The 26,271-nt window shown below is 38.8% G+C and overlaps 1 protein-coding gene across 2 annotated transcripts; it reads right to left on the bottom strand.

Moving 5' to 3' along the window:
• On the bottom strand, nt 1-24,430 carry peli1b (pellino E3 ubiquitin protein ligase 1b). 2 transcript variants are annotated; one of them, XM_081394139.1, is made up of 8 exons: nt 24,043-24,429; nt 15,783-15,819; nt 9,120-9,324; nt 5,958-6,087; nt 5,007-5,108; nt 4,578-4,775; nt 3,092-3,280; nt 1-780 (listed from the first exon to the last, which is right to left on the bottom strand). In XM_081394139.1, exons 3-8 carry the CDS (start codon nt 9,197-9,199, stop codon nt 202-204), a joined length of 1,278 nt encoding a protein of 425 aa, XP_081250265.1. In that variant the 5' UTR covers nt 9,200-9,324; nt 15,783-15,819; nt 24,043-24,429; the 3' UTR covers nt 1-201. The 2 variants fall into 2 exon arrangements, with proteins under 2 accessions (XP_081250265.1, XP_081250266.1); XM_081394140.1 differs by lacking the exon at nt 15,783-15,819 and having other exon boundaries at nt 24,043-24,430.
• Nucleotides 24,431-26,271: the final 1,841 nt, after the last annotated feature.

The raw sequence follows: 26,271 nt of genomic DNA, 5'->3' as shown, positions 1-26,271 counted from the left end.
GAAAATATATATTTGTTTTTCTCTGTATTCGAAAAAAGCATTATAAAGGTCACTTACAAACCAGAAAGGGAGGGAAGAAAACAGTCTGAGAGCGCAGAAAATGTCATCTTTATAAAATTAAATTATAGAAACAACAGAAAGAAACGCCTGACTAATGTTTGTCAAATGGGGTTACTGGGGCAAAAGGTCATAGGCAGGTGTCTAGTCCACGGGCCCCTGGAAGATCAGTCTGATGTATCCCTGCTCACCGTTGAGCTGCTGGGCGCAGAAAGGACATGCGGCATGGAAGGTGTGCGTTCCGTGAGGAAGAGGGATTTGACTCCAAAACGCAGCTGTTTTTTCTGAGCACACGTGGCCGCACGGGCTGAATCCATGAGTGGGAGGGGCTGCATCTAGATAAAACCCCGCCTCACAGCCCAGCCACAGCGGCACGTATGGCCCGCGAGCGCGACACATTGGACATTCTCGCTCCCGGCCCTCCCTTCCGTCACGCTCTGCGTCTCGGTTGCCCCAGTTGTGGTAGCCGTGAACGTGGCCGCAGTTTAGGTAGACCCAGGGCTGCTTCTCGTCCACGATGTCCTTCCTCCGCATGCTGGGGAAGGCGAGAGTGTTGAAACCCACGGGACACTGGGGACGAGCAGCATTCAGCTCTTGCCGGAGCGCCTCCAGGTGTTTGACGGTGGGGGTGCGGGAAAGCCCCTCAGCGGTACGCCACAAGAGAGTCGCTCCACAGAGATCGATCAAAGAGCCATCCACCAACTCTTGAGTCTCGTTGTCCACCTACAGAGAAAAAAAGATACCAAAAGAGCAAAGAGAAGAGGATTGAGTTATAAATAGAGCCCATATTTATGCCTTTAACACAAAACAAAATCAAAGGCTTATCAGGAGATGCAGTGCTGCAAAGTTTGCCTGCAGGGGGCAGTAAAGCCCCACTATCCATACAGTAATGATTCGTTCTTGATAAGCAGCAAAAAAATAAATAATAATCTAACCATTTACTGCTCAAGACATCAGTCAGTGTGATGTCACACAGACATAAATGTGTAAAATACACACTCTATAATCCACACATTCAACCTGGAGTCACAATTCATGGTTGCGACATTTCACAGAGCCGCCCTTGATCAGCCTTTAGTTTGTCCTTCTCTATACTGCATTAGCCACACCTCACACACAAACTTGCACAGCTGTATGAACACCATGTGTGTGAACTGTGCAGTGTCTGAGCTGTGCTGTGTGAAGGACACTGAGTGCAAGTACGACACAGTTTTGTATTCAAGCAAGTGTGTATGCATGTGTGTGTGTGCATATACATGTATATATATACATATATGTTGCTCTCGACATTTAAAGGTCATATTTCACATGTTCTGCAAACAGTAGGCCTATTATTTCAATAATACTAATGTATATAATTGAGGAAATACTAGAAATGATAGGAATAAATAAAAATAAAAAAACAAGAATACATTAATTATAATTGTAATAAATACAAAATAAAGTATATTTTCTGATAGATAGTACTTTATACATTTTTTAAATAATAATTATAAATAATTATTTTGTTATTACGCTACTGTTCAAAAGTTTGGGGTAGATTTTTTTAATGTTTTTAAGGAGTCTTTCACCAAGGCTGCATTGATTGGAGTTAGTTGTTGCGTTATATTATATTAATATATATTATACATTTTCAGTATTCTTTGAATTCCAAAAGAAAAGCATTTTTGTGACTGAACATTTTTGTAACAATGTCAAAGTTTTTACCTTTGATCAATTAAACCCATCCTTGCTCAATATAAGTATTAATTTCTTTAAACACATCTTAATGACCTCCAACTTTTGCATAGTAGTGTACATTATTATTACTTAGTAAAGAAAGTAAATCTACAACTCAAATTTACAAAAAAACATTTAATCAAATTTTTGTGCACAAACTTGGACAAATTCTGAGTATGGGTTACCATACTTGACCTTCACATCTAAGCAAAAAAAAAAAAAAATACAACAATAGAATCTGCATGAGAATTTTATGTATTGAATGGTCAAATTATAACTAGTGGTGCACAATGGAGGCACACAAAAAATGTCAAATCCTGCATGTGCTCAGCACTAAAAGTGTCCACTGGAAAATTGTGATAAATGTCCTAACTTCTGAACTACTTGACTGTTTCGCCAGCATCAGACCAGAGTCTGAGCAGTTGGGCTTGAACCTGATCTGTTCTGAGCCAGTAAAGCCGAACGTCTCTCCACAGCAGCACAGTTGAGCAGTGTTTGCCCAGCACTGAGGCAGCATTAGATCCATGTTTAGCCAGCATTGAGCCATCAGCAGGACTCCTCAAGAGCGGGACATGAACAGCAATCAGGAGCGTGTTTGTTCTGCCCATGACAACCCAGATTAATGGGGCGCCTCTGAGCCTCTGGACTGTGAGTGCATGCGAATCAGAGAGAGTGTTTGAGTTGTGCACCAAGAATACATAAGCAGTTTGATTTGCGTTCCTCAATGTGGCCAAACACATCATGGGCCCCATTCATATCTAGGAGTCTTTACAGGCCTATATTTGTCCAGATAACAACTAAAGATAATAACTTGTCTTGAGTATGCGAGGAAAGTGTTGAAAGCGGTAGTTCTCATTGGGCCTCCGGTTTGACGCACTTAACAAATCAACTTCAGATCATCTTACAGCTTTGTGTTACACCAAACAGGGCAAAACCGTCTCGCCTGGGCCGTTACCGTGGAAACAGCGTCCCAGAGCAACCGGTCAATGGCACCAGAGCGCTCCAACGTCCCGTCTTGCAGGGAACCATATGATTGTTTAACACAGCTTCAATTTCAGAATCCCATATGACATCGCATTACAGCTTCCACAAATGCTACTTCATTAATACTAGCTGATATTTATGGTCTTATGATTTGAAACAGAGTATGTCTCCAATAGGGCTGGGCAGCATGATGGAACTGTATATACCTTGTGGTGGTAGAAATGTGTCAGCTGGTAGGAATAATGCTATACCATTTAACTACGGTAACTTGTGGTAAGATTTTTTTTTTAAAACACTAATTTACTGGATCATCAAAAATAGGAGCACTGACCATTTTCCCTCGCTGCTGAGCCGAGCGAGTTTCTCTCAGTGTGAACACGTTTCCGCACACCGAAATTTCTCTCCACACGCCTGGTTTGGAGTCCTCTGTGAAACCGTGACGAGGATGCATTACTAACACACCGTTAGTAGTCAGACCGTCCATCTGTCCTTCCGATGTCTTCCACTTTGCTGCTTTCTCCTGTAAGAAAAAAAAAAAAGAATTTTATTTAAATGATAAAAAAGGAGTTCACCTGAATCTGTCATTTTTTACACGACGTTCCATTCCAACATTGGGAACCATTGGACCAAACACTTGAGACCATTAACTTTCATTGTATGGACACAAAGAAAAAAAACTACTGAGATCCTTCTCAAAATATCTTCTATGTTCCACAGAAGAAAAAAAGTTTGGAACGACATGAGTAAACGACAGAATTTTTAGTCTTGTGTTAACAAGCACTTAAAAAACATTATGATACAAGTTTTTGATTCAATGAACACCTCAGTGGTTTTAACATTTCTGTGATTTAAAAGTTTTATGTAAGGTAGATAATACAACATTCAAATCAATTCATGAGATTGATTTCAGAAAGAGGCTACCAAATCTATTCTGATTCCAAATCTGTTTTCATTAGAGATTTAGATATATTGGGTCTTCAGATGTTAAAGGAGAACTCCGGTCAATTTTAACATTGAGCTCATTTTTTTGTACATTTGGAGTGCTGTCAATACAGAGAACAACGACAAAAATCTGTGTTGCCTACACCGAGTTATTCTATTTTTAAAATTTGCACCCTGTTGACTTCAATGGGGCAAGTACTAAACCTGCTTTTAGCCTCTTAACATCCTTGATGTGTCATTACAAGTGCACAGAAAATGTGAGTGATTCCTTCAGAGTGAACACGAGTGAATCTGACTGCAGTAGATGTGAAAGATATGTATAAAAATGATGTTATTTAAGCCAGCGCAAATACCTGTGTTTACGGTTGAAGTCCAAAGTAATCGATTGCCGAGTTCCCGCGCGTGATCATAGGTAACTAAACCTATGCGCGTGAACTCGGCAATCGACTACTTTAGACTTCAACCGAAAAACAGGATGTAAACAGGTATTTGCGCTGGCTTAAATAACATCATTTTTATACATATCTTTCACATCTACTGCAGTCAGATTCACTCGTGTTCACTCTGAAGGAATCACTCACATTTTCTGTGCACTTGTAATGACACATCAAGGATGTTAAGAGGCTAAAAGCAGGTTTAGTACTTGCCCCATTGAAGTCAACAGGGTGCAAATTTTAAAAATAGAATAACTCGGTGTAGGCAACACCGATTTTTGTCATTGTTCTCTGTACTGACAGCACTCCAAATGTACAAAAAAATGAGCTCAATGTTAAAATTGACCGGAGTTCTCCTTTAACGCTGCTCAAAAGTAGTGCCAGTTTCTCATGCCTTGTCCTCTTTATATAAGCTCAAGTCACATTTTCTCGCTCTCTCACCCCAAGGAAGATGTTCTTGGAGGAGTCGAATCCGGCGGCATAGATGCGGGCGGTATAAGGGGGCGTTCGCTGACACATGATCCGGCATGCGAAGCGAGATATGGTGCTCTGAACTGACTGAGTGTCAGAGTTACTCTGACTCCCGGGAACCGTGTCGGTCACCACAAAATCTATAGGACTCTCAGTTGAGCGGCCAATCTGAGATGCAGAGAGAGATTAAACATCAAACACTGCACACAATTACAGAAACACAGTAGGAGATACACAATCAAAGCAGATGATAGTGACACTTCTTTTCTGCCTAGTGACAGCATTAATTCAAGCAGACATTTTGAGCAGTGAGATTAATAGACGCTTTTGTACACAGTCCAAGACTGTAAATAATAAGTCCAAAAGGACAGCGGAGATCAGTCAACAGCGAGTCTGTACCTGAAACATGTCTGTATTGCTGTCTTGAGTGTACTCCACCACCACCGTCTGTACTCGGGACAACGTGTAGGAAATACTGTGCTGATCCTTGTTACTTATGGCCTAAGGAGACAGGAAGAGAGATAAAATAACATGCTGAATCAAGATACACATGCCCAAAACAAAAAAACAAAAAACGACACTTAACCACTAAAAATGACTACAAAAAAAAAAAAAAAAAAAAAAAAAAAAACTACTGCCATAAACAAATAAATAATAAAGAAAATGCTTTAGGCCATAAAAATAACTAAAATTATTTTATAACAATTTGTACATTTTTAATAATAGTAATTCATACATTTACACATATACATATACACACACACACACACACACACACACACACACACACACACACACACACACACACACACACACACACACACACACACACACACACACACACATACATACATATATAAAATATATGTTTATACACACACAACACAGTTGGCAGATTTGGCAAAAACAATTAATTCAGCCAGCAAAAGTTCATTGGGCAGCCTAACAGAGTCTAGCAGACTGTGGAAACAGGCTGAGAGCTGTTTGTGAGTATGTGTGTAAATGTGTGTGTTTGTGAGGGAACCACAGAGGGGTCATTCATGAGCTCAACAGTATCCAGATGTGTAAGTGGACACACCCTGTTCCATTACAGCTCAAACCCACCAAGTTTTTTAATTCAAAACTTAACCAGAAACAAAATGACACCGTAACTGCTGATTCTCTTGTAGTGTGTGTGTGTGTGTGTGTGTGTGTGTGTGTGTGTGTGTGTGTGTGTGTGTGTGTGTGTGTGTGTGTGTGTGTGTGTGTGTGTGTGTGTGTGTGTGTGTGTGTGTGTGTGTGTGTGTGTGTGTGTGTGTGTGTGTGTGTGTGTGTGTGTGTGTGTGGGTGTGGGTGTGTGTGTGTGTGTACCTTGGCCGCCTGTGGGGTGCAGGCTACGTGTACAGTGCTGGGTTTGACACCGTTGGATTTGGGTCTTTTGAAAAGGGCAAACCTGCTCTTCCTTCTGCCGCGGTCCCCGTTGGGTAGAGAGCCATTATACCTGCAGAAAGAGAGGGAGTGAGAAATTCAACTAAAAAGACCTGCACACAACATTTACTCCACCATCAATTCAGCCACAGGCAACAGGTGGTGAACAAAACCGATACAAGCACTCACAAAAGCAGAAACAAACAAAAGCTCTACGGCATATATTCAATCTAATGCTTTTCTATGGAAAAGCAAACAACCATTTAGGCTGTTATCTGGAACTAAAACCTAATCCCAAAAATTCCACACAAAAACCATTCCAGAATCAAAAGTTCAAGATCCACTCTTCATTAAAATATATATTTAGCTGTGATGACACACTGAACTTGCCAACCCCCATGGCAACAGTTCCTAGGTTACAAGGCTGATAAAACTTATGGAGGTGAACATGAACAGGGCAGCCATGAGATTGGATAACTATGATGACCAGTTAGGTAACAACAGTGATACTTCATGTCACTTGCAATTTGGTGTTCCCACATTTATGTGGTCTGAAATTCAGTTCAAAATCTGATCTATGGAAATTTGTCTCAGTCTGAATGGTGAGATCAGATTTCAAGTACCGTAGTTTCTTTTATAATTGAGGCCACAACATGTAAGCAAAAGTGCAGTAGTGCCCCCAACTGTCCAAATTCACTCATTTATGCACCAGGGGCACTGACTATGTACCGAACGGTGAACGAGCAGCTTTAGACACAGCAAAGTGTATAATTGTTTGTTAATTTTAGTAGTGCATCAGGAAAGTTTGGGATCAGTAAGACTTTCAAAGTTTTTTAGAAGAAGTTTTATATACTCAACAAGGCTTCATTTATTTGATATATTAATGTTTTTACTATTTAAAAGGACGTTATTTTTTATATATTTTTAAATGTATTTTATTCCTGTGATGGCAAAGCTGAATTTTCAGCATCATTACTCCAGTCTTCAGTGTCACATGATCCTTCAGAGATCATTCTAATGTGCTGGTGCCCAAGAAACATTTCCACATTGTCATTTACTATCTTATGGTGTAAAAACTAAATGAACCAATGGATGTAGCAAATGGATGTAGCAAAAATGGATCTGATATTATCAAGATTCAGTACTAAAGATCAAAGCAGCATTTGAAAAACAAATCAGATCCGTGTGCAGTGTGAAGCCTATGTACATAAAGTATTATGAACACCGCACTTGCTGTGCATTGTGATTTCCTCTGTTGAGGTTTCCTCTCAGACCTCCACCCACTTACTCACTGCCCTGTGCTCCAGAAACAGCACACAGACACAGACACACAATGTTTGCAATGTGTTGATGTAGTTTAAATGTTGTGTGTTTGATTTTGTGTGGGTTTGGGCTTGAAATGCACAGCAATGGACTTCATTAAGTCTCTGATTGTTTTAACATGAACTCCTTGAAGGCATGCACTGACATTGTTGAGTGCATTCTCAACATATTTTGGCAAACCCACATTATCGCAATGTACTCTGTAAACAAGCTGACCGATTGTGCTCATTTCTCCCAAGCCTTCCCCTCATAAAACTACATTCTTTCTTATATGGAGATCAGAAAAGTGAAGACATCCACCAGGTGACATCTTCAACTTGAGTAAGTCTAAAAAAAACCACACCCTTACGACAGAGACTTTTTCTGTGATGATCTAAGAAGTGATGCATGGGGGAAAAAACAAAGTTGAAGAACAGTGAGTCAGCAAGAACCGGGAATTTCATGGACTGAAAACATGATGCATGTACACACACAAGAACCGGGCTGGGTATTTCCGCAGCTGGAACTTCTCATATACGACCGCATTCCTTCAGAAAACACTTCGGGAAGGACAGATAGAGAGAGGGAGAGAGAGAGGGAGGGAAGGGAACCCCCCACCCGGAGTGGTGAAGATGAAGGAAGTCTTTCAGTGTCAGCTGTTGCTGGGAGGAGAGAGTGAAAAGCCAAGGGAAAACAAGGTGGTGGGGGAAAATGAGCCGCCTCATCAGGAGACTGACTCATGGAATAGTGTGTGGTCAGATGTAGGTTATAAGCTCAAGACAACTTTGTCAGAGCTAGAAGCTCAGTAACCAAACTTGCATATCACAAATATCATTCCCAAAACATTCAACAGAATTCATATCTGTCTCTACCAAGATGAAAAACAGAACAAAACATCCACACAAGTAGGGTTAAACAATTTAGGGGAAAATCAAATTGGGATTTTTCTGATAAAACCTGACTGCAATAAAATAAAATCCAAGTTTGCTGTGCTTGTTTTTACAATTTTGCCAAAATGTAGCAATTGTAGCCTATATCAATATGACTATAAAGCAATAATAATAATATGGGAAGATGTTTGCCACATGTTGCGTTCCCATTCCAAATGCACATTAAAGTGACCCAAACTCAGAGCAGATGCAGTTTGTGTGGAGCAGCATTACTGCTGATAATAAGCTTCTGTGTAAGAACAGAGTCGGGCTTCACTATAAAACAAGCAGCGCATATATTTCTTTAATTAAATTGCACTAAACCATATCATGATTTCTTTTTTATTCCGATTAGTCGTCCAGACCTACACACAAGGTAGCTAAAACCACAGATTAGCAGTAAAACAACATTTAGATCAGCCATAACTCAACACAATAATGGAGTTGAGTCCTCCACGTGCTTTAGGATGAGAATCTAATCCAATCCATTACCTCTGAGAACATCTAATCAAATTTAATATACAAAAAGCTCTTTTAGACACCAGTCGGTCATGTGATGGTATAGCGCAGCGTATCACATAGGAGGCTGTTCTGCAAATGAAAGTCAATGAATGAAGTGCATTATGACACCCCAACACCACATTGAAAACCACTGTTTTCTAACTGAGGGCTCCATTGTTCCCTTAAACATGCATCACCCTCACATTTTGCCCACAATGACGTTACTAACAACAACAACAACCACCACCAAAAACCTCATGGCAGCTGACTCTTTTCAGAAACAAGAAAAACAAGCATGTGCATGCATAGTTGTCACTGAGCATTACAAGCATTACAAACTATTAACCCAGAGTCAAAGGTCAGAAGGCCTTACCCGAGCACAATGAGTTCTCCGTATTTGACTGGCACTTTGGTTGACGACGTGGAGATGTTTTCCTGGTCAGGGGAGAACATGGATGCAGTGTGTGTGGGGGAGGGGGTTCTTTCCGCTCCCAATGTGAACGCAACACCACCACACACACTCAGCTCTCAGCTCTGTCTCCTCTTCATCACCATCATCATCTTCATCATCACTACAACTGTACAAAACAGAGAAAGAAACCTGTAAGAAAACAGTTAAGTGGCTATTTTTGGTCAGTGCCTTTAGCTGGCATATCATTTAGGTTAGTAAACCACAGGAAGGAATTGCACCAGGCACCACTTAAGTGATGTTTGGTGGCCCATATTCTGCAGTCTTAACCTCACTCTTCCTCATTGTAAGCTAACTTACAGTATGGTATGTACTCTTAGACATGAGATTTGCTAACAAGATCTAAAGGACAAACAGAAAAGATGGTGATCAGCTAAATGCAAACAAACTCTCAGACACAAATGGAGCTTAACACCTAGCACATTTTTTCCTCAGTTTTTCCAAAGTTCACCTCAGTCTGCATTTCATGTGAAACCTGGCCAAACTGACCCTCACACTAAACTGTGATTTGAGAGCACTGTCCCTGAAAATTCGGACAGCCTGTGTGTGTGTTGCTGAAGGAAGTCCTATCTGATCAGTATTATACTACAATGGAGACAGAATAAATGCAGGTTTGTTAAAATAATACCTAAATAGCTATTTGGTTATGGATTAACATTATCTATTAGCCTGCACAGCCTAAATGGCCGTTCACACAAAGGACGATAACGATAAAGATATAGTTCTAAAAATCAATCTAAATATAAAAGAATCCACACCACAACTATAACGATAACAGCATAGAGAAATTATATAATTGGAATCACTTTAATTTTTTTTTTTTTTTTTAGCTGATCGATGATAAAAAACATTGATAGAAAATCAGATTCCATCCTGCTTTAATAAAGAGCTTGAGCATATAAAGCGGAGACAAAACTGCTGCGCACACTTATAATAAACAAGGATATCGTCCGTTGGTGTGGATGGTAATACAATTATCTTTATAGTTATCGTTCTTGGTGTGAACCGGCGTTAAGTGACATCAGCAGAAACTGAAAGCTATTTCAGAGAAGAAGAAAAAAAAGTTATAACATTTTAATTAAAGATTACAAAACAAACAATATTTTCTTTGGAAAAACATGAACCAATGGGACCAGGGCCCAAAAAGTAACCTTTCAAAAGGTTCAACATCAATGTTTTTTTTTTTTTTTTTATAACATGCATTAAAGAATAATTCAAAATATAACCAGGAACGTGAAATGAATTACAAGACTTCAATTTTGTTGTTTTTCCATGTTAGCTTTAACTTAGTTAATTTGTATATATGGGAGCTGTGTCTCTACATGTCCATCTTCTCGTTCTTTGTCCCTAAACAGCGACGCCAGCAACTCTGGGGATTCTCACCCTCTTCCGTCCCTCCATCCAGAGAGTCTTCTTTTTCACACCTCCCTCCTTCCTCCCACAGCGATCCCTGTCCCACATACCAGACTGTTGCTATGGGCTTAAACTGTGTGTGTTACTGCTGGACCTCTTGCTTTAAGAGTGTAGTGGAAAATGTGGTCTTACAGTCCCTGTATAATACTTCAACAAGGATTATTAGTGTTAATGGGCCACTGCACTAATAAATTCCTCACACTGATACAAAATCAACACCTGCCCTATATACACAATCCTGATAACACCAAAGCATGTGGTCTAAATGACACACACAGCACATGAATTGCTAACAGGTGTTAGCCCGAGCTGTTAACTTCTCTTTTAACAGAGAAAAATTACCTTTAGAACAATTAAGCAGTGACAGAATTTCAGTTTGTTGCTTTTCCATTGTTCTTCTTGAGCATAATTTTTCTCAAACATGGCGCTCAAGTTAAAAGTAGTTTGTCTCTAGACCTTGCGTCCACCACACAAAAGCAGTACAAAGTGACTTATTACTGGAGCAGCCACATGGCATATCATTCCTGAACTGTTTAACACAACGGAAGTGAGGTCATCAAGGAAACTTGGAACATGCTAGCATGACAGGGTTTGATAAGCCCTATTGCAATCACTTGAGTAAAAGTGCTTCAATGTGCACAATGAATACTTTTATTCTGAGTATGCATTTCATCTAAGAAACAGCAGTGAGAAAAGAAGGTTGACTAATAATCTGCAGTCTTACAAATGACCACAGAACAGGAAGTCAATGCTGCTTACAGAGGAAAAGAAAGAGGTGTTGTGGCAACACTACTCACATCTCTTCCTACACCAAAGGCAGAGACCATTTGTCACACCATTGTACCATAAAGTATAATAACAGCAGTTCTTCCTGTTCTTAGAAATCACACCGTTTACGCACGACCCTTATTCTAAAACAGAAAGTGAGAGAGATTAGAAGGTGAGAAAGCAAGAGAGTGCAAGGGAAAAGACAGGTAAAGACTTCCCAAAGTACACATCAGACAAGAGCATTACACAACATTAACTGCAAGCCAACCTTCCCAAAGAGATTATGAACCTGTATTAACTGTTTATGTTTATGTTTTAGGCCTGAAAATCCAGTAATATTAAGAGGACAAACCAGCTAACTATATTTACACAGCAAAACACACTTGATGATCTCTTTGTTGCAATTTCACACAACAGATCATTTTAAAACCACTGAAGTAATTTGTAGTAATGCAAAGTGGGAGAGACAAAACGAAAGGAAAAAGGAAGGGAGAATAATAGAAAAAAAGATGTTCTTTTAGAAGAAGGTCATCAGATTTATGTTTCACTCATGCATGCAGATTTTTCAGATATTCCTCCACCTCTCTCGGTTTCACACACAAAACCACCTCACAAAATCAGTCAAATAAAAACACTTTCGATATCTGCATCTCCTCATCTCACTGCGCATAAGGGTTTCTATTTCATGAAACCCAAGTGAAACGGTTACATAAAAGGGTCACATGGTTACAGTTTTACCTTACACACTAAATAACAATAGAGAGACAGACGGACAGACAGACCACACACACACTAGTTATTAGTTCAGAGCTATTATACAGTCAGCATCTGTACCAAAATACAGCACAGGACAGATGCACACCCTGTTTCACACACACCCCTGACGTTTTTGTCCTGATTTCTCTCGCACGGCCTCTCTGTATAATGACCTGAAAAATAACCCGCGACCTCATGAGGAGACAGACCAGGTTAGCATTAAGCCTGAACAGAACCTCAACTGAGAATGAGACACACGCAAACTCCTGATCAAAAAACGAAATCACCCACAGAACTAGGACTGTTTCAGGGCTGAGATGTCAACAGCTCTCAGACCACGGCTTTCAAAAATAAAAAAATACTGAATAAAGTTAATCTTTTGTTTGGGTGCTGGTGAGAAGTGAGCATAGCCAGTTCATAACAAATCTTCAGTATGCACAGAGATTCATTACTACGGCTCAGGTTGGGCTTAAGGCCCAGTGAACACGGCAGCTTGGCTTCATTTCCACAGCTTTACGAGCGAGTTTGAATGGAGTTCTTTCGCATCTTCTTGAGTTTAAATAGTATAAAATTGCTTGAATGTTTAAACTGACAGGACCTAAAACACTTTTAAATAATAAACTTTGTTATTAATCTGTGAATCAAGTGCATTTCAAGTACGATCCCTATACTTGACATCGCGATATCGATGCTAAAATTATATATCATGCAGCCCTAATTTATAGGCCCATTTATACACAAACATTTATACATATACATTCGTGTATATATATATATATATATACATATATATACACACACACACTAGGGCTGTAAAAAGATTAATCGCGATTAATCGCATCCAAAATAAAAGTTTGTGTTTACATAATATATGTGTGTGTACTGTGTATAATTATTTTGTATATATAAATACACACACATGCATGTATATATTTAAGAAATATTTGCATACATATACTGTATATATTTATATATAATTTATATTATATATAAATATAATTTTTTTATATAAACATTACACATTTTTCTTAAATATATACAAGCATGTGTGTGTATTTATATATACAAATTTAATTATACACAGTACACACACATATATTATTTAAACACAAACTTTTATTTTGGATGCGATTAATCGCGATTAATCTTTTGACAGCCCTAATATATACACACACACACTGTATAAAGACATTGGTAGATGCAAACATGGTAGACATTGTAAACAGGCTCGATGCGCACTTTTGCCGAGCCCGCACTGAAGGGAGGTCTGCAGCAGACTTCTTCCCGACAGTCAAAGCGGAAGACTGCAAATGTTTAGGGTGCCAAATTGGGACAGGGCCTATGACTCAAATTGTCCTACAGCATGTACGCTAGCCACAAAATAGCTTTGGTAAACATTTTACTTTAAAGACAGCATGAACTGGAAATTGCAGCTGTCTATTCCTCCCTATTTTGACACATCAGAGTGAAACGGCTTCTCAAATGAGAAAAAAAAATGTGGGGTGGGATTTGACTTTTTCCATCTGGTATTGATTGGATCATTGTCGTTTGCTAACTGCTGCTATCTCAGGTAAGTGACAGGTTGCTGGAGGATAAAAAATAATGACGATGTGCATGGATAAATCAATAATAAAAACTGAAATATTCCATTAAAAATAAGAGTTACCGATTTTTACTTCATGGTGACTGTCTGAATATAAAACCCAGGGTACATCTGTGAACAAAACCCTTCCTTTATCTTTTACACAGAACATGGTTTCAGACCTTGCGGAATATGATATGACCCTCAGATCCCAGAACATAATACCAAACAGTTTGAACTGTACACACGTGATGAGCTGTGTACATTCCTCTACAAATTGTACACACATTTTGGAACAGTGATATGCTATTGTCTGCCAAACTTGTCAGACTTTAGAGATGTGTGTGTGTGTGTGTGTGTGTGTGTGTGTGTGTGTTTGCGTGTGTGTGTGGATTCAGGTACACAGCCTGAAACCACTTGTGTGCTCAGACAACTCCCATACAATGTATGACAACACCTTAAGAAACAACCTGCATGCATTTAGACACATACAAACACACACACAATACACAAAACTGAAAAAGGTCATTAGAGTCCACAGCTGATTTTGCAGCATTAAAAAGAGCAAATATAACCAGACTCAGTCTGTATCAAAAGCTTAGAAATCAATAAGTCCTTATATACATTAAAGAGAGAAATGGAATTTCCAACATGCAAAAAAACCCCACCAAAAACTCAGATTCAAAGGAAAGAAACCACCTTTCTGTTTGGGGGGTGGGGGTGGGGGGGGTGTTACTTCCTCACTTCTGTGATTAAAATGAGAATTTTAAGACTGAATCACAATCTTAGGTTCTAATCTAGAGCCACTTTGCTGTCGGGGGAAGTTTGAATTATAGCCTAATGGCGAAGAAAACTTCTTTCATGAGTGGGTAGGATGTGGAATCTTAAACCGTTCCCACCGAGAAAATAGGGAGAAGTATCAGTGGCATCTGTGGTCTAAAATAGATCCAAGAGTAGAGAAGGAAGTTGAAATGAGAAGTCAAGAACCAGAGGGGAGGTACACATCTGCATCCAGCATGGGCATCTGGTCTGTGGGATCCACAAGCGCCACATGTGGGTGATGGGAGTTTGAAGTGGAGCATGTTGGGTGTGCAGCTGCTTCACAGTAGAGAGAGCAGACGAGTGATACACACACCCGCCGAACACCCATACGCATGGCCGACCACAGACGAATTAAAGCTGTCTGAATTTGTACACAACCGTGTCAAAGGAAACTTCCAGTCTGTGTGACATTTCAAGCTTTTTTTAAAGCTCAGGAAAGGATTTATAAAAAATAAAAGTCTTTGGCCTTCGATATTTAACAAATCTCTCTAACTGCTCTGAAAAATTAAATTATAAATAAAATTAAACAATACAAATTTTTAAAAAAAAACTCAAATCATTTTTAAATGCTACAAGAGAATTTAGGCATCACAAAATTATAATGTACAGTATGTAAAAATGGAGGATGCAGGATCCGAAATAAGACACAGCTATACTGTTTTCACTGAGCTTGTTGCAGCGCATTCTGGGATTCACTTTTCTGCAATGGATAGATGTTATGATGCCTTACAATTTTGGTTAAAAAAAGGTTGCTAGTAAGGAGGCAACATAACTTCTGGAAAAGCAGGTATGTAGGAAAGCTTCGGAAGAGTGCAAATGTCTCTGTAAAACACACCAACCCACTGAACAAGTCACAAAATCCATGAATCACTTTACAAGTAACAACACAGACTGACTAAAGGATCCTAATGAACACATTACAAAAACATTCCACCATGAGAAACTGGATGCACATGTGGTTTGACCTCCACCTGGGCAGGAACACCAGAACTTACCACATATCACCACCTTTCCACCACTCTACACTGACAACTATTTGAACCAATACAACACTGCTGACCAAGACAGATGCATCAACACAATGATGAATTTGAGCTAAAGATGAAAGTGCAGATGGTGAAAAGGAGATATGGCAAGATGAATCAGATATCCAGGAGCATGCATGCACAAGAATGCACAAGAAACACCATGACCCACAAAATTAATTTCTGTCATAATTTACTCACCCTCATGTCATTCCAATCCTGTATGGCTTTCTTTCTTCTGCAAAAGACAAAAAACAACATTTTGAAAACTGTTTTGGTTACCATTGACAAAATAACAGTGAGACATTTGTCAAAATATATATTTTTAAAAGTTCCACAGAAGAAAAATCATAAAGGTTTGGAACGAGGGGAGGTGAGGATGAGTAAATGACAGAATTTTAGTTTTAGGTTGAAACTGTCCCTTTAAATACCAGACAGACACGTATGCATCGGCGAAGAGTGGCCTTAAGTCACCTGAGACTTGGTGAAAAACAAAAATCAAAGCTTGAGAAAAACTTCAGCTAGGAACAACAGGCCTTTGAAGCAGCAAGAGAAACATCAAACGTTTCCTACATGCTGCTGTAAAACATCTAAAACTGAGTTTTTTTCTAGGTCAAGGGACTGCTGACCCTATGCACACTTTGGAAATGCAAGTGGGCGACTTTTTTTATGTGCTCCTTTTGTAGGTTATGCACCGCTGAACAAGTGGAAGAAATTAAAGATGAAAACAGCAGACTGAACTTTACTATCTTCATGGGAAAGATGTCTGTGGTCTGTGGTTATTCGAAACAATCAAACCCTGATGTGAAAAAGTGGTGATCAACTAGTGAACTAGCCAATCAACAGTCAGTGTTTAAAAAGTGTTTCTTAAAGGTGAATTAACCTAACCATATTCTAACATGCTCCACAAGGCTGGTTAATCTCCAGAGTACCATTTGGATCACACACACACACACACCTCACCACGGCCATTCACCCAACACTGAGCTAGCAGCCTAATTGGCTTAAAGCTTTCTTTAAGGAACAAAGAGTGCATGGAAGCTGTCTTAAACCCAGTTTATAAAGTCTCAGCTCAGTCTGTGTTTGCTTAATAGAGGATCAGAAGAAAACAAGCACTCAGCTTCAAGCTTACCAACAAACAAATTGAGAGTGTAAGATTGAGAGTGGGTCAGGTGACGCAATTAGGTCTGTCACTGAGAATACGACCACAGATTCAACAGCCAGAACTTGAAGATTTCTTTGAATGTGCGTTTCGATTTAATGTGTGGGGAGAGGAAAAGGAGGGGCGTGCATTAACACACACGCGCACACACACCTCTCTCCATCTGGTACCGATTTCACCACAAAGGAAGAGACCTCTGCATTGCCCCACCCTCCCGTGCGCACACAGGAACACGTGAACATACTATGCAGGCTTTGGAAGTGAGGCAAAACCGAGTGTCCTTTGGTACTAAATTGTTACAAATGACCAAAGGTAACTTATCAACAGACATCATTTATATATTTAACATCTGAAACGTGTGACAAATTCATAAGCAGAGTGACTCAAAACAATTACTCCAAAAAGTGAAACACAATGCAATTGTGAAAGCCAATTGAGAAACAATACAAACAAATTATTATTAAAAGATGCAACATACTGACTCTCTGATGACTTCCCTTCTGACCTTCAGTGTCAGAGATAAAACATTTATGAATTAGATGATGGGTGACATTGGTTAAGTAGTTGACTGTACAACATTGGCTGGTTACTCTTATTTTTTATTTATTTTTGGGGGGTGATCTAGCTTTTGAACACAAGAAAATATCTTATGCAAATGCCTCAAAGACATCAAATTTGGGTCAGTTGGACTCAAAACCAGCCTAATTGTTTCTTTAAAGGGATAGTTCACTCCAAAAAAAAAAAAACTACTCACACTTATGTGGTTCCAAACGTGTCACTCTAGAGATGTGATTTTTAGGTTTTTAGAGCGACGGGTCATGTGCAAGACACGACCAGAGTGCAACGGCCAAACACGTCCACATGTTGACAGAAAAACAAAGGAAAAGCAGCACAATGGAAAGCAAAAACACTGTATGAACAACTACAAAATATGTAGTTTTGCACATCCTTATTAATGAATGCATAGGCCTAGTTACTAAGCAGGTGCTCATTTCACTCACTAAAGTGGGGCTATTTGGGGATATTTTATTTAATTTAATTAATCAATCAACAATACTATTGATCAGCATTACCAAACGTGGACGTTTTCCACTAGAAACAAACATTGATGTATTATTTTAATTTAATACTGTGAAGCTGCTTTGATACAACCAGTGTTGTGAAAAGCGCAATATAAATAAACTTGACTTGACGTTTTCTAGTTAGTTCACAATGTTAATGCATTGTCATTTAACTGATGTTTAACTGCGCAAAATCATATTTCAATGAAACATTAACAATGAAATTGTTTGTTTTAAAACAGTCAATTATTGATTCAGCCATACAAAAATCAAACTTTTAAAGTGAATATAATTTTTTTTCTGTGGCAATCTACCCGTCCAAAAAGTAGAAAGTCTATAACATAAGAGTAGTAACTTTCACTGGAATCTGAATAGAAACTTTGCACACTTTGAACTTGTAATAAACAGTCAGAGAAAGAGATAGGCAGAGGAAGCAATATAAAACTAAAGATAATCATCTAGGAACAAGAAACGGTTACGGACAACACTCAAGCTGAATGTGACATGGCGAAACGGCTCGCTTTCTTAAACGAGTACAGAACAGACAGATAGAGGGAGGACAGAAGAGATGATGGGAGTGGCTAAGCTTCAATTTCAAGAGCTTTTTAATTATTCAATGCCATGAGCACTGAAACCAGAGAGAAACAAACAGACTGGACTGTGACAATGAACTAACCATGCAGACACAAACACATATGTACATGAAACCACAGAGAAACACATGGTATTGAGTCTTTTGAGGTGATGAGTCTGAAACAAAGGCTAACCTTACAAATATACATCTAAAGAACCACTTACAGAGAGCACAATCAACTCTTTCCAGAAACTGTCAAATGATCCAGTAAAGTGGGGGGTGCTCTTTAGATATGGCTGTATAAACAGGAAACAAGTCATTCTTCAGAGCAGTCCATATGCTAACACTAATTTAAATTCCAGTCAGCTGGTTTTTAGATATACTTCAGGGCAGTTTCGAAAGGATCCTGTCAGTGACGCAAGCACCAGATGCATGCCAGAGCTCATCTTTCTGCCGGATTCATCTTTGACTGGCAGAGGCTGACCTCTCAGTCTCCATGACAATAACTCATTTACAGCCCACAGTGATCATCCCTGGCTCTCCCCAAAGGAAGTTTGAGGGGAACAGAGGCCTGTGATGGGGGTTGGTGTGTCCTTCAGGTCACATGACCAGTCTCGTCTTTCACACACCACTCAGAATTTAGCTGCTCAGAGCAAAAAAAAGCACAGAAAGCAAGAGTCAGCAGGACACATTTTCAGAATCAGGTTTTATTTGGTACGTCAGGTACCGGAATTTAAACGGTGTTCAACAGAAACACAAGAGCAGAGACCATACTACCTATCAAGATACATACACAGTCTGAACAGGTGTGAAGACAAACAAGTTAATCTCTGAATCTCTGTCCCCTTGACTACTATTGAAAAGCTGAGGTTGGTATGAAAAAAAAAAAAAAGTCTCTTATGGTCACCAATGCCGCATTTATTTGGTCAAAAATACAGCAAAAACTGTAACATTGTGAAATATACATACAATTTAAAATAACTTTGTGATGGCAAAGCTGAATTTTCAGAAGAAATTACTCTAGTCTACAGTGTCACATGATCCTTCAATAGTCATTCTAATAATAGCTTAGGCTATTTGGTGCTCAAAAAACATTTTTTTTATCTACACTCACCTAAAGGATTATTAGGAACACCATACTAATACTGTGTTTGACCCCCTTTCGCCTTCAGAACTGCCGTAATTCTACGTGGCATTGATTCAACAAGGTGCTGAAAGCATTCTTTAGAAATGTTGGCCCATATCTTGCAGTTGATGGAGATTTGTGGGATGCACATCCAGGGCACGAAGCTCCCGTTCCACCACATCCCAAAGATGCTCTATTGGGTTGAGATCTGGTGACTGTGGGGGCCATTTTAGTACAGTGAACTCATTGTCATGTTCAAGAAACCAATATGAAATGATTTGAGCTTTGTGACATGGTGCATTATCCTGCTGGAAGTAGCCATCAGAGGATGGGTACATGGTGGTCATAAAGGGATGGACATGGTCAGAAACAATGCTCAGGTAGGCCGTGGCATTTAAACAATGCCCAATTGGCACTAAGGGGCCTAAAGTGTGCCAAGAAAACATCCCCCACACCATTACACCACCACCACCAGCCTGCACAGTGGTAACAAGGCATGATGGATCCATGTTCTCATTCTGTTTACGCCAAATTCTGACTCTACCATCTAAATGTCTCAACAGAAATCGAGACTCATCAGACCAGGCAACATTTTTCCAGTCTTCAACTGTCCAATTTTGGTGAGCTCGTGCAAATTGTAGCCTCTTTTTCCTATTTGTAGTGGAGATGAGTGGAACCCGGTGGGGTCTTCTGCTGTTGTAGCCCATCCGCCTCAAGGTTGTGCGTGTTGTGGCTTCACAAATGCTTTGCTGCATACCTCGGTTGTAACGAGTGGTTATTTCAGTCAAAGTTGCTCTTCTATCAGCTTGAATAAGTCGGCCCATTCTCCTCTGACCTCTAGCATCAACAAGGCTATTTCGGCCACAGGACTGCCGCATACTAGATGTTTTTCACTTTTCACACCATTCTTTGTAAACCCTAGAAATGGTTGTGCGTGAAAATCCCAGTAACTGAGCAGATTGTGAAATACTCAGACTGGCCCGTCTGGCACCAACAACCATGCCACGCTCAAAATGGCTTAAATCACCGTCCTTTCCCATTCTGACATTCAGTTTGGAGTTCAGGAGATTGTCTTGACCAGGACCACACCCCTAAATGCATTGAAGCAACTGCCATGTGATTGGTTGATTAGATAATTGCATTAATGAGAAATTGAACAGGTGTTCCTAATAATCCTTTAGGTGAGTGTATGTTGAAAACCGTGATAAATGTTTTTAGAATTATTTCATGAATAGACAGTTCAAAAGAACAGCACTTAGACTTTACGACACCTTTGTAGTAAAGGGAATTAAACATAACACCATGAAGAGTTTAGTTTACTGAAAATGTAAAGAGAACTCTAAGCTAGCCATTTAAAAACAATATGCATAAATTTCCTCAGTTTTCAGGTGCGGCAACAAACAAACTCAAAGGGTTGAAGTAGCCTGTCAGCACAGCCAAGCATGTGAGAAAGAGAGAGTTCTTCCTGCTTCCTTTTCCTCTGAGGTGCCCACTGTCTGACCTAGTTTCCACAATATACGTCATCCTTAAAACTTTGTAGGCTATAGACTCAACAAAGTGGCCAAAAGACAGTCCTGACCAGGAATATAATGGCTGAATGGTCATTAAATATAAATATTTGTTGCATTGTAAGTGTCTTTACTGTCACTTTTGATCCATTTAATAAATTCTTGTTTTTTTAATTATTTTACTGGGCCAAACTTTTGAACAGTAATGTATATCTTTACATGTTTGTGAGAAATAATTAATTTGATGAACCACATTGCAGTTGTGTAGATAGATCCAGATGATGCTGTACTGTGCACTTGGGCCAACAACTCAATTCCAATGAAATAAATGGACACAATCAGGAGATTGAAGGTCTCTGGGGGTGCTATTTAAATGCGGAGGTTTGGCACAGTTTCCAAAAAAGCACCGAGCTCATTCTTCAAACAAATGTATATCACTGGAACGTATAAAGTAGCGATCAGTCAAAAAGTGGGTGACATCTCGCACAATTTCACATGGGTTTTAACACCTTCAAAGATTTGTGAAACCCACACAACACTGGATGAACTTCTCATTACTGAAAAAAAAAATGGTGACAAGCAAGTGGAAGTTATAGATTTGTTGACTACTGACATTTTAAAGGGATAGTTCACCCAAAAATCAACACCCTAAAGTTGTTCCAAACCTGTTTGAGTTTCTTTCTACTATTGAACACAAAAGAAGATATTTTTAAAGAATGTTGGTAATCAAGACAGTTGACAGTAGCCACTGACTATAGGAAGAAAAAAAATATGGAAGTCAATGGCTATACCGTCAACTGTCTGGTTACCAGCATTCTTCAAAATATATTATTTTGTGTCAGAAGAAAGAAACTCACACAGGTTTGGAACAACATGAGGGTGAGTAAATGATGACCGAATGTTCATATTTGGGCGAACTATCCCTTTAAGAGGAATTTACTTCAACACTGCATTCTGATGCCTCCCTAAAATCGTCTCGCAAGATCTACTATTCCCAAACATGTAGGCTTAGTAAACAGAAAATTAATCATAATGACAGCAAAGTCAAATTTGAGAGAAGATCAAAGCAAAATAACGCATAAAAAGTTAAACTGCAGGTTGCAATATTTAATAGAGAATGATGACTTGGCTCAGGAATCAATTCAGGCTTAGAGACATCAGACAGTTTCACAGATATCTGATCTGCTGCAAACAGATTGCTGCTGATCCAGGAAGAGTTTTTCGCAATTAATGCCACTGCACCGGTTAAGTAGAAGCAGCTAAAAATGAATCCTAGACCAGCAGTCTCACAAGACACTGGAAGTGATACAGACTGAGATCATTTTACACTACAGCAGAGTCAGTGCGGCTCCCGTGCTTGAGGGAATACATGTAATACACGTTACATAAGGTGACGTGAACACAAAGACAAAGAGCATACTCAAATATAAAAAAAAGCCCAAAGTGTCGAATGGTAACCTTTGCTCTTGTTTAAAGGAAAGCAGTCAAACGGCTGGAAATGAGTCCCTGGTAATTTATCAAGGCAAAACAAACACAGAAGGAACAATATTCTCTCTTACCAGTAACTTTGATATACAAACAATGAACTTTACATCTGATAGGGTAGAAAACGACACCACTGTATTGCCTTCACTGAGGAAGTTCAGTTTATATCACTGCATCAAAGTTCTTCAACCAAGATGCCCAAGGTAAAGTTTATCAAATAAAGCACAAACCTGAGTTCACTCAAACCACCCAAAAAAAAAAAAAAAAAAAGATCAAAGAGATCACTTCAGATTGGGGTTATCAACAATTATTGTTTGATTTGATTTCAAACTAATTTACATTTAAACAAATATAATACGAAGTTCATTTCAAGATAAAAATTCAGATAAATGTCCCTGTAAATGCATTATGTATTTTTTTTTTTACATAATGCACAATTATGCATCATTAAGGATTACTTTTGCTTTGCCATTTAAGCATTATAATCTATGTAAATGAATGACTAGCAGGGCAGGTTTACAATTAAACATTCAAATGTTGTATAGTCTCTCTATTCACCTGACAAAAGTAGTTTTCCAAACTTCAGCACACTTTATTTGACAGCTCTAAGTTTCTCATTTCAGCACTAGGCATGAATGTGATAGCAGAAACAATGGAGTGACAGTAAATGTTGTATTAACGCACGTTAATCCATTGATTGTTTTAATAAATAATTCAGATGTAGCACAGCACCGGCTGGTACCAAAGGGGGAGGGGGGGTCGGGGGTGATTGACATCCTGACGTCAGCACGGGAACGGGACAAAGGCCACATTGGGTCGGACCAGATGCTCGGTCTGCCTATGCAAATGACTCTGAGCGTTTAAATACATCAGCAAAGAACAATGACACGTCTGTAATGAGCCTACAAACGCCAATGCTAATTCTGCCCATAAAGTATATGGAGTGCACAGCACTGCTTTCTCAATTAGTATAAATCTCCATTGTCTACGCAAACACATCAAAATGAAAATGAGGGCTTCATGTAATTCACTGGCCTTGACATAGACTGCTAAAATTCTAGTTTATTCTTGGACATGTCGAGTAGCTAAGCATGGACAATTGTGAAGTCAGTGGCTAAAACACAAGACGCAAAAAAAATCATTTGTATGTGTCTGACAGAAAATCTAGAAAAATATAACATTTACAATTAACTAAATGACACCTCTTTGCTCTGCTAAATGATAAATGTAAATAAACTTCAGTTACAGATATTTATTCTCAGCTTTTTTAAAATCAAAACATGTCTTTGTCAGTATATTTGATAGACTGAAACAACACGATAAATAGACATATAAGCTGAGCATTTATATAGGCTAACGTTACTGAATGATGAAATAAAAACAATCTATTGTTTAACATAAGTCACCCAGAAGATATGCAAACAAAATATAACAAAACAGACAACATTGCAGGAAACAAGTCAGAATAAGAGAAGAAATAAATGCTATTCTATAAAATACCAGCTATGTTGTTTATTTTTCTAGTGAATAATATGAGGTACTCACGGCGGTGCTGGTATGTGTTTTTTTCCCGAGGCACGAACAAAGAGCTGCTCCGTTAGCACAGGTTTAGCTACAACTGCTGTCTGACTGAATAAATTAATATATAAAATAAAAAATAAATAAAACACAGAATAATGGATGAGGAGCTTCTATAAGGGCACGCGAGGCTAACTTGCTAACAAAGGCAGGTGTTGAGACTTCTCCTCAAAATTCAAACAAAAATATTTTTTTCTGCCGTTGTATGTGCTGTGATCCCAGACAGTCTCGGGCTCGGAAGAACAAGATGATTTAAATAAAAAAGTAATGCCTGGAAAATGGTGTTGTCCGCCCGCTGCTATTAAAGAGACTGTAAACAGACGGTGGTGTTTTGTGTTGTAGTGGCTCTAGTGTAGATGAGCGGAGAAAAAAAACCTGCCGCGTCACTGATCGGGTGAAGAGGATTGTGGGTAATGTAGTTCTCAGCACTGAACCAGAAAGAAGATCAAATGCAAATGTTGTTACTGGATTAATTTAGGTCGCACATATAGCTACTGTATCTTTGCAGCAAATCTCACATTTAAGAAAACAATCACTGTTTTGTATCACATTAAAGAGATGTCTGTAGCCTACAACAATTCAACGAAGTAAGGCTCTAATCTTGTACAGGCAGTAGGCCTATACATTTCTGTGTAAATAGAAATAAGTACATAAAAACGTTTCAGTTCCAAAGGGTATAATCTATTTCCAGAGGAATTTGTTCTGTTTGTTGCTGGTAATGAGCAGCGATGAGTGTATTATTTTTAATGCAGCATTTAACATTTTATTATTATTATTATCAATACTATTATTATTGGCATGTTTGTTTATTTATTTATTTATTCATTCATGAATGTATTCATTTTTATTTATAGCGTTTTAGTTCTTTGAAATCTGAATTGAGTGTTGTTCGCCCTTGATTAACTTGTCATCAAAGACATTTGTGTCGTTTCACGTTTTTCGATACATGCCTTTTTTGGAATGTAGTATTGGAAAGGCAAGTGAAACATGACTCAGCAATCAAGAAGTTCTCTAACGCCTTTAACGAAAACAAGTTTAGGCAATTTTATGAGTAATAAACAATAATAACAAGAATGTCATGGGATTGTTCTCTTAAGGGTTATGAATGCGGATGCCTCATCATTAGCCATCCTGCTTTAGATTAATGTCAGGCCAAGTCAAGTTTATGCCTTTACAGGAGTAAGGAATAAAAAAGAGACCATGCAGACAAATTAAACACATGCAGATAAAATCCCAAACCTGCCCAAGTGGGGTGTTGAGGCATCCAAAAACATCAATAGGTTTCATTTTTGGGGAGCAAAGTGACGCTACACAGCCATAGCCCATTTCATATAGACAGTGCTGCTAGGGGAAACTTATGTGATTGAACTATGCTGAAACACTATAGTTCATATGTGTGTGTACTGTGTAGTGATATTTTGTGTTACTACAGACACTAGTCAGTGCATTATAAAACATATTTGAGTAACTGTGTATGTTTCTGCTGTCAAGGAGATATATGTCACATAAACTGATTAACATACTCCTCAAAGCAATCAAACAATCTCTCTTCCACCTACTCTTTTCTGATATGGGACTTTTCTTGCGCTTTAAAAGCAGACACATTATGACTAGTCTCGGTCTAGATAACATGTTGGAGAGGTGATTTAACAGTGCCATCTCAGTTTGGGAAAGAGTTTCCAGTAGAGGTCGATTTGTTCAGACATGATCTGTTAGTATCCTTACATCCACCTTCAACTCTAGCCCAAGCCTGCTCATAGCTCATAGCAATGTTGTGAAAACAGTGAAATGTTGGCACAAGTCATGTGATGAAATGCTTAAAAAAATTTCACGGTCCAAAAACAATAGATCAACAAAATAACAAGCAAACATTACACATTATGCAGAAACTTTTTCTGCAACGTGGTTCGTCAGTGCACACAGATACAGGTCCATGCACACATATCACTTCATCTGCGATATCTGCTTAAATTTGATATCTGTGTTTATGTTGTCATGGCAACTTATACAGTATTTCTGCTATTCTCACCTGTGTGACATGCACACTCTCTTTCGTTTTCTCACACTAATGATTTTGAAGGCTTACTTCCACCACATAATAAAAAAATATCTGTTTATCAACTTTTTAATCGCAATTCTGAGTTTATATCTTATATCTCACAATTCAGATTATTCTGTAATATTTTTTAATCATGT

This window comes from Scardinius erythrophthalmus (genome assembly GCF_964197995.2).
Source record: "Scardinius erythrophthalmus genome assembly, chromosome: 19".
In the NCBI taxonomy this organism is placed as follows: Eukaryota; Metazoa; Chordata; class Actinopteri; order Cypriniformes; family Leuciscidae; genus Scardinius; species Scardinius erythrophthalmus.
Note: the sequence above shows the minus strand (reverse complement) of the source record. Positions and strands in the feature narration are given on the sequence as shown.